Genomic DNA, 9,065 nt, shown 5'->3' with positions numbered 1-9,065 from the left:
ATGCAATGTTGGCTTCCTCGACCGTCACTCGTTATCCGTGGTTGCCATCTCATTCCAGCGTTTTCAGAGGGGCGTTCAAATACTCTCCTCAGACACGGTCCTTCTCTCGCAAGGCTTCAGCATGAAACTGACGACTGGGAGTTCTTTTATGTAAATATGTAAGGAGAAATGGTCCTCATCATGCTACAGCCTACACTCACCTTGCTTTGTAGTTTTGCAGATCGAGATATGTTTGCGCGATTTGCTGGGATTGGTGTTGGACACGAGGTCCAGTACACCTCCTCAGCAATCAAGCAACATTCCAAGAAATATTGGGATGACGCTTTCAGTTGCGGAGACGAATCATCCGACGAGGAAGACACCATCGAGGATGGAGATGCCGAGGGAGATGTCATTGAGGAAAATAACATGGAGGAAGGCAATGTTGAGGAAGGCAATGTTGAGGAAGATGATGTTGAAGAAGATGACGACGAAAGTGATGTCAGCGAGGATAGTAACAGTAGTACCGAGGATGTTGATGAGCCTGAAGAGTCAGACTCGGACGGGGAGGATGACAGCGATGACGACGACAACCTATACTATAGATTTTAATGCATGGGGAACGTTACATCACACAGGCCATTTGCAAATAGCTGTAAGTTGAAGGTACTAGTGGGCACCGGGAATGAACATACTTAATTTGGACTTTGTGTTACAACTTACAATGGTATTTCTTAGAATATAATACTTCGACGAGAAGGGTAGCTTTTCTCATTGGTGGAATTAGCGATCCACCCTTGTCAGACTATCCAATACTATCTCAACAGCAAGAACAATGATTCACGTTTGTAGTTTGAGTTTACTTGCAGATAGACTTTGTAGCGCTTGATAATAATAACAAAATTTGGAGCCTGTGTTACAAGGGTATTTCTGAGAGTATAATACTTCACCGAGAAGGAGAGATTTTCTCGTTAGTGTAATTAATGATCCACCCTTGTCAGACTATCCAATAAAATCTCAACAGCAGGCATGATGATTCAGCTTTGTAGCTTAAGTAAGGCCATATCACGATATGAGGTTTTCAGTGGTGCGTGATGGGGTGTTTTAAACAACATAACTCCCTCACTGGACGCCCAAAACACGAGGCTATTATCATAATCACCTTGCTTGCCAATCTAAACGAATGGGCTGCGTCCAAGTCATGTTGCCGCAATTTTCCACATCAGTCAACGGGCCTGATTGTGATTGTTTCAGGAGTCCACACGGTAGATAGGAAGAAGACATATACGGTTTACCTGATTCACCTGATTGGCCATGCCATGAAGTCATCACCCCAAAATATAGTATTCTCTGACTGAACAAAGATTGACTTGGTATGGACCAATTTGGATTCAGCATTCCGCGGTGTTTACAAGGTCTACGGCAGACTCCGCGCTACTTCCGCGGGGCAGTGTCTCAGCGAATCGCAAATTTACGGGAACACACATCGTAAACGAACATGCCTCATACTTATATGTATCAATGAATATCTAGAGCATCACAAAGTATCCCAAGTTACCACGGAATGCTGTAATCACGGTTGATACAATTCCCTGGACGTACATCGACATCTTCGAGTCTTTCTACCTGTCTCATTCGCAGTAGGCTTGATGATTCTCTTGCAGTTCCCTGCTACATCCCACCTACCTCGCAACTGCGCTCCATCGGTGCAGGAAACAATTCCGATCGCACGAAAAAAAAAAACATGATGGTCAGAACACGAGACATGAATACCTCCAGTATATCATAAACTCACCGCCATACGAGTAATTACGTCCACCTTTTCCTCTACAACCTTGGCTCGTTCTTCGTATCCATACCAATGCATAGAAGTATGAAATCATCAGTTACGGAGGATACAACAAACATGGATGAACCGTCCTGCTCTCCACTCGGCATGAGGCTTATCAAGGTTATTAATGAGATGAGGTTCACTATGACACCGCAGGATTCCAACAAGGTCTCGTTTTAGAGTATTAGGGCAGAGATCAGTCGTGTAAGGCCTTGGTAGGGGTTAGGACCAGGTTGTGTAGAGTGCAGGAAGAAGATCATCGGACATTGAAATATTAATACACATATGACGCTTATGTATAGCTCACAGCCTGAAACTTCACGACAGACTCGTGAGACGGTGTTCAAAAGTTGTTTCAAGTAAAAGTAAAGATACTCAGAAATATAGGGTAAGCATGTTCAAGCTCAGTATATGATGACATGAACGAGCATCAGCACCAACTGCACCACGGACTATTTGAGAAATACGGCCATCGAGGTACAAATGAAAACTACTCAAGAATCTCCGCGTTTCAACCTATATGAGCAACCGCTTGCTGCGAGCGCGCCAGTCCCATGGGAACTATAGAGCGTATTTCGATCTTACTCGAGAGCTGAGTGAAGTGCAGTTAATGATTATAGACGGAGAGACGAGGAGACATTACTGAATGCTTACCAGCGAACCATGCATGTAAGTCGGCCTTCATATCCTCATCAATCTTATCCATGATGGACTGATGCAATTCGACGGCTGCTCCAAAACTACCTGCTCGAAAGAGTGCATAACACAATTGCTGGTTCGCAATTTGCCACAGGGACTTGAGGTCCCAGCCAAATAACTGTGGAAAACACGCAGATGAGCACGAAAGAATTGTTGGTTGCATCATATCGGCGTACCACGACAAATCCATCGTATGTCAAATGAATTGGCGATTTATAGAAGAAATTGCTAGCATTGGCAGCGGCAGTGAAGTGTTCAACAGCTTCATTGTAGCGCGCGCCCTCCAATGCAATGTTTCCCAGTTGGACACGTAGGTAGGCCTGGTGTACGAAGGGCAAGAATGAATAGCGACACATGAACTTAGTGCGATTGAGCTCACTTCCACGATATGACAAACAATGAGATCGACATCGGGACATGCAGCTAGCTCGCGTATATGAAGCATTGCCTCTTGATGTTCATTTGCATTGAACAATGCAATGGCCTAAAAACAGTGAAACACGGAGTACGTTGGAAAGATATTACTTGCCTTGATCAAGAAAAGGAAGTGATCGGTCTTTAAATCTCGGTTCGTGAACATCGATGCCAGGTCAAATGGGATCCTTGCGGCCAGAACCTGCTTTTTTCCGCAGAGAGCAATGCCCTTGGAGATATGGCCTGCCAGAGACGGCTGAATGCTGACGGACTACGCCATTATCAAAGTTAACTTTTGTGAAGAGGTAATGATGGATCAGTCAGTCATACCTGAATTGCGTCTTGGAGTGCTTGGCCCCAGTTGCATTTTCGCGCCATAACAAATGCGCGATTGGCATAGGCGGTGTAATCCTTGGCATCAGCGTCAATGTCTAGATTTAGCACCTCTTCAGCGGTAGGCCAGTCCCCAGCTATGCATGCGTTGCGGACTGTCGAGTTCATAGCGAGGACCTGCGTACATCACGTTCACATTGCGTTATAAGAGTCGAAGGTGGGAACCTGCCTTGACAGAGTAGGCTTGAGCCTTGGCATAAAAAACATTAGATGGTAAATGGGCAGGAAAATGAAAACAAACGTACCTGGTGCGTCGCCTGCTCCTTCATGAGACCATCCCTTGAACCATCCTCTAACAAAGCGTCCTCGGATGTGGGCCATTCTGAGATCTTTTTATCAACACCTCCACTGAGGACGTGCCTGTCATCTGCGGAGAATGTGACGCAGTTCACGTCCCCAGAGTGCTTGAATATGGCAATGTTTCGTCGATCTGAGATTCGCCAGAGGCGGACACGATTGTCATGAGATGCGGAGGCAAGAAGGGTACCGCTAGAGTTCACAGAAATGGCGTGGATATTCTTGAAATGGCCTTTCCAGGGATCACCGACCTGCTCCCAGGTTGATGTATTCCACGCTCGTATGGTGGGATCTGCCCCGTTTCCCCCCGAGAAAAGCCGTGTGCCATCTGGCGTCCACGCGAGTGAGTAGTTGCCACCCTTCATCCGGAAATAGCAAGTGGAGTCACTGTAAATTTGAATAGCGTGGTCTGTTGCAATTGCGAGATATCCACATAGTGAATACCGAACACAGCGGACCTTTCCACCACAGTCGATTGAATATTGGGGCTTCTTCAAACTAAAACTGTTCCATGTGCTCCATGATTTGGTGGTGGTGTCAGATGATCCACTAGCCAGAGCATAATAGGAATTCGAAGAAAAATCAAGTGAAAATATCCAGCCGTCGTGAGCTTTATTGATCGTTTGGTGGAGTTCCCCAGTTCTTCCATGCCACGTGATGAGCTCTCCGCTCTCATCGCCACTTGCTATCCATTGCCCATCTTGTGAAACAGCCAATGCGCACACCCGACTGCGATGCCCCTCCATCTTCTTTAATACTACACCTGTTTTCAAGTCCCAAAGACGAAGCATCCCGTCATACGAGCCCGTGACCATGCGTTCCTCGTAGCTATATTGGGTATTGAAAACCGCGACTGCGACCACGCGATCCTCGTGATCTTCAAATGCTCGAATGGGTACGGTGTTTGGAATGAGCGCTGCCATTGTAGTGGAGCTGCAGCACAGTTGAGGTGGATCTAACGTGTGTGTGGGGATGACGTCTTACTCGAAGTTGCAGAGATGCGCGTGATGGGGTGTTTTAAACCTGCTTCATAGCATAACTCCTTCGCTAGACGCCCAAAACACGAGGCTATTATCACAATCACCTTGCTTGCCAATCTAAACAAATGGGCTCATGCGTCCAAGTCATGTTGCCGCAATTGTCCACATCAGTCAATGAGCCAGATCATAATTGATTCAGGAGTCCACGCGGCAGATAGGAAGAAGACTTACACGGTTCACCTGATTGGCCATGCCCCCGAATTTCGATAAAGTCATCACCCCACAATCACTGCAGAAACGAGAAAATAGTCGGACCCTAATCAGAGGGAGACAGCGCGTATAATACGACTCTAAACGTACCTAGCTTATAATCAGACAAAAATCCGACATGTCACAAATTTTGTTCGCTCGGTCTGAAGCAACATGAGTAAACAAACGCTTTTCCAACTTCGTTAACACATCTTTTCCGACCTCCGTTTATTCTCTTCAAATACATGCTATTCAACCACAAACCAGCCCCGGAAATCTAACCTTTCGACGTCTGTTTAAGTTGTACTTAAAGCAAAGTAGGTTTTTCAAAAATTTCTTTAAGTCCCGTGTTACAGCTTGTATTTACTACTTGCGCTATGGCAGCCTGCGATGCAATTAAGCTCGAGCTGCCCGTGGATGTGAAAACATTTAAATTCACTTTCGAGTGCAGAACACCAGGACCCGTAGTAAGTACCTTGCGCAAATAAACTGATGCCAACTAATTCTCTTTGCAGACTATTGAAATATCTATCCGAAAGCCTCTCCAGATGCTAAGCCCACAAGCAGGTACTGTCAAGGGTCCCGACATCAGCGGCATACACACCGAGGTGCCAGGAGCATTAAGCAATTGGTTGGGCGCTGTTGAGGCAGGTCCTCCAGTGGTGGATGATAGTGTGACCGAACCTGAGTCGGAGCTGGCTGCTGAAGATCTTGTGAGTTTTCTCGGTCATCTTCATTTGCATTACTGAATAGCACATCTTTTAGAAACATACTAGTGCTCAAGTGCTCGTTAGTACTGGGCCGCTAGTTGACGATAGCGAAACAGAACCAGAGTCAGAACCGGAGACTAAAGATGAGCCTGCCACACCAGCAGAATTTTATCGCTGGTACAACACGGTATGTAATAGATTATTTTCTATGTACTCTCCACTATTTGCTGACTTTGGCCTCAGAAAAAAAAAGAAAATCCCGCATTTGATGAATACTAGTAGCATAAGATAGACTTTTAGTTGTAAAGTAGGAGCGCGGTTTCTGTCATGAGACATCTGCGATGCATTCACGTGACCCCACTATATTGCAACGCGCGCAAGTTTCTGACTAGGTTGTCGCCAACATGCCTACTGTCTGCTGCCGCTGCAAAACAAACAACTGTCATGGAGCTCTCGTCCCAGCACACACTGCTCGTGCACATGAGCGTGCAGATCTACGCAACCGAACTACTTCTGAACAGGGTAACTTCAAGCGTGTCGGTGAATGCATCATCCTAGGTGCTTGTGAAGATGCTGGACCCGTTCTGCGAGGGTTCGCAGTTCCGTTACACGAAACTCCAGCTTCAATATCTCCAAACATTGAGTTTTACGACTTCCCTCCGGATTTGGATGACGCGCTGCTGGACACTGGGTTTCTTGAGCCTGAGGACCTTGGCTCTGTGAAACCAGGGGATCCATTGCCCTATCTTGGCCGCAACATTCGGAGTCCTGAGACCTTGCTTGCTGCCGTTGACCATTTCGACAGATACAATGCAGCTACAGCTGCTGGCTCGCGTCCTTTGACTCCCCATGATGCCCACAATCTCCCACCAGATCAAGAAGAGCATGAACTCCAATACCAGCTCCAGCAGGCCATAAAACACGCTGAAGAAAATCCAGATCTTGATCAGGACCTCGATCCTGATGCAAATCCTCTTGAAGACGTTGACGAGTACCAGGACATACTAGGCGAAGCTCAACCTGCTGAAGATGATCCCGATCCTTTCTTTATTGCAGATGGACTTTGTGCAGAAGACACAACCGATATCATGCATCTCCCAGGTCACCTTGTCTCAATATACACAGTCGTGTCATGGCTGCACCTACAGTTCCACCTCCCAAAAGTTGCATGCAACGCACTGCTGGCCATCTTCGCATGTATTCTACTCACCCTTTCACCCAATATCGAACCTCCATTTGTCACCCTGCAATCCAGCAATCGCGTACTCGGCGTCGACAAACCTATATATACTCTCCCCGTTTGTCCATCGTGTCGTAATGTGTTTCCACCTGCATGCTCCCCGCATTCTCATGATCAATGTACCTTGTGCAATGAGGACCTCTTCCTACCTGACAAGACTGCACGCGGCAACCAGCGCTCCCTCAAGTCACCACTCGTCAAATACCCTTACCTCCCGCTCTCAGATCAGATCAAGTCACTACTCAAAGTTCCGGGCCTCGAATCTCTCCTTGATGGCTGGCGTTCTAAGCCACGAGCTCCAAATCAGTACATTGATATATTCGACGGCAGTGTATTATTTAGATGAGCACGTGTTTTTATTTGCAGATACACCATGACACTGACTTACATCAACAGATCGCCATTTTGAACCTTCTACATAAAATGCCAGTTTCACAAGCTTCGCTCTCTCCCACCTGGATAGTGTGTCTGCAGAAAGATCCCCCCCAGAATCATAGGAAAGGATGTCAGAAGCAAAGTCAGTATCTATCATCGCAACGGCTCCTTTGTTCCCTGATTGAGTCTCATAGATCAACGCAGCTTGATGGCATGATTTTGTGATCTAACATCATGTAAGTGACTGACATCTGATCATTAAATGAGAGACTCACTGCTTGACGACGTGAATGCTGTCGCAATCTATCTTTGCGTTCCAGAGCTTTGGCTGCCTTATCGTCGTTGACCTGGTTGCTTGCTTGCTTATGAATGTTTCGAAAGTACGTTTTCACGCACTCGGTGATGATAGTGAGGTCATAGTCTTCATTAGCGATCTCATGCTTGGCGTTAGGATTCTCGCAGCGTGCCTAAACAGTGATGTGAGTCTTATTGATATCAATCAAATTGAATATTTTGTACCTTCTCATTTTCCCATACCAGGTTGACGATCTCCTTGATGTACAGTGCGTTGACATCATCATCAACGTTACCAAGCCAGTTCGGGTGCCAAACTATCTTGGTAGATACTGCCTCGTGAGGTTCCCCATTACCCAAAGGTTTGACAGCTCCCAACAGCTTTATGCGCTTTGATTTGCTGAGGCACGGATTAATATCACAAAGTTCAAAAAAGTAAGGGTGGATTATTGGCTGTACATGCATAGTAAGTCTATTGATCGTCGTGTAGTCTGGTTGATGAGCTTACTTTCAAGGCTGCATGTGAATTCGATATGTTTCTGTTGCCAACTTTTTTCCTGTTGCTGTTGGTCTTCAAGATCTCCTCGACGGCTTCTTCATTTACCTGAATGCATGCCTTGAGTGAGTCGTTTGATTGCTGAAGCTCATTATTGGAAAACAGCAGGTTCTGAGTGACGTCCTTCAGGTTTTGCACTTCAGATACAAGACGAGCTACAGTTGAATTCAAGGACGAGTGATCTACGGGGGTATCAAGATCATTATGAGGTGTGCCGCTATGATGTCCCATTTGACGCTGATGCATTGAATAGAATGATTGGTTGCCGTAGTTCTGGGGCTGAGTATAGCCATCCAATGGAGTCCCGTGCTGCGTCACTGGACCCACGGACTGTCCTCGAGATGACGGCTGGCTTCCAGTGAATGGTGTCAGAGTCTGACCTAGGTGCGATGTTCCTCCCTTAAACGACAAATTAGAGCTGATACCAATATTTCTCGTAGCCAGAAGACATACAGCATGCAGAGTCACTGCAGCTCGGTAGGGATACAGTGGAGCATCCTGCAGGTGCCGCTGAAAGGATCCAGGCGCAGGCTATATGATTACAAGTGAGTTTTTATCGAGTTGTGTTACTATTGGACTAATTACGGTTTGTGCAACAGGTCCATCCTGTTGTCCCCCCATCCCAGCACTAAAACATTCGTCACGCCGGGGCAAGCCATGGTTCGGAAGGCTGAGGGAGGAATCTCCAGGATTGAACTGGTTACTGTAAGGCTCCGGCTCAGTTCCATGGTGTATCGCTGGATTAAACTGGTTTTGCAGGTCATTGGGAGCCCTACTAGGCTGTCGCTGTCCATGTCCAGGATACATGGCGTTACTAGTGGGCAGCATTGAGCTGTGGGGAGGAAGCAAGAGAAAATCCAGAGCTGCATGGAGGATCCTAGGAAGCACGGGTAGCACATGTACAACATATGTATAATCAGATAATAATCAGACTTGTTTCCTATTCTATTCAGAAGTAAACTCGACGTGCAAATCCCTAAATTCCGATGTCGGATTAGACTATTGCGCACCTATGGAGAGCCCGTAAATCCTTTGTTTCCGGTGTCCA

At 46.5% G+C, this 9,065-nt stretch overlaps 2 protein-coding genes across 2 annotated transcripts; one reads left to right on the top strand and one right to left on the bottom strand.

Moving 5' to 3' along the window:
* Positions 1-180: 180 nt before the first annotated feature.
* F5891DRAFT_1191711 (uncharacterized protein) lies at positions 181-591 on the top strand (the record flags this gene model as incomplete). The annotated part of the gene is made up of 1 exon (XM_041367492.1): positions 181-591. One exon carries the CDS (start codon positions 181-183, stop codon positions 589-591), a length of 411 nt encoding a protein of 136 aa, XP_041223361.1.
* A 6,771-nt stretch (positions 592-7,362) lies between these two features.
* F5891DRAFT_1191708 (uncharacterized protein) lies at positions 7,363-8,824 on the bottom strand (the record flags this gene model as incomplete). The annotated part of the gene is made up of 6 exons (XM_041367491.1): positions 7,363-7,371; positions 7,443-7,634; positions 7,687-7,914; positions 7,970-8,416; positions 8,471-8,548; positions 8,603-8,824. The coding sequence occupies 6 exons, from the start codon at positions 8,822-8,824 to the stop codon at positions 7,363-7,365; spliced, it is 1,176 nt and encodes a 391-aa protein (XP_041223360.1).
* Between the last annotated feature and the right edge of the window lie 241 nt (positions 8,825-9,065).

This window comes from Suillus fuscotomentosus (assembly GCF_016647785.1).
Source record: "Suillus fuscotomentosus strain FC203 chromosome Unknown F5891scaffold_44, whole genome shotgun sequence".
Classification (NCBI taxonomy): domain Eukaryota; kingdom Fungi; phylum Basidiomycota; class Agaricomycetes; order Boletales; family Suillaceae; genus Suillus; species Suillus fuscotomentosus.
This window is presented reverse-complemented; position numbering and strand designations above follow the sequence as displayed.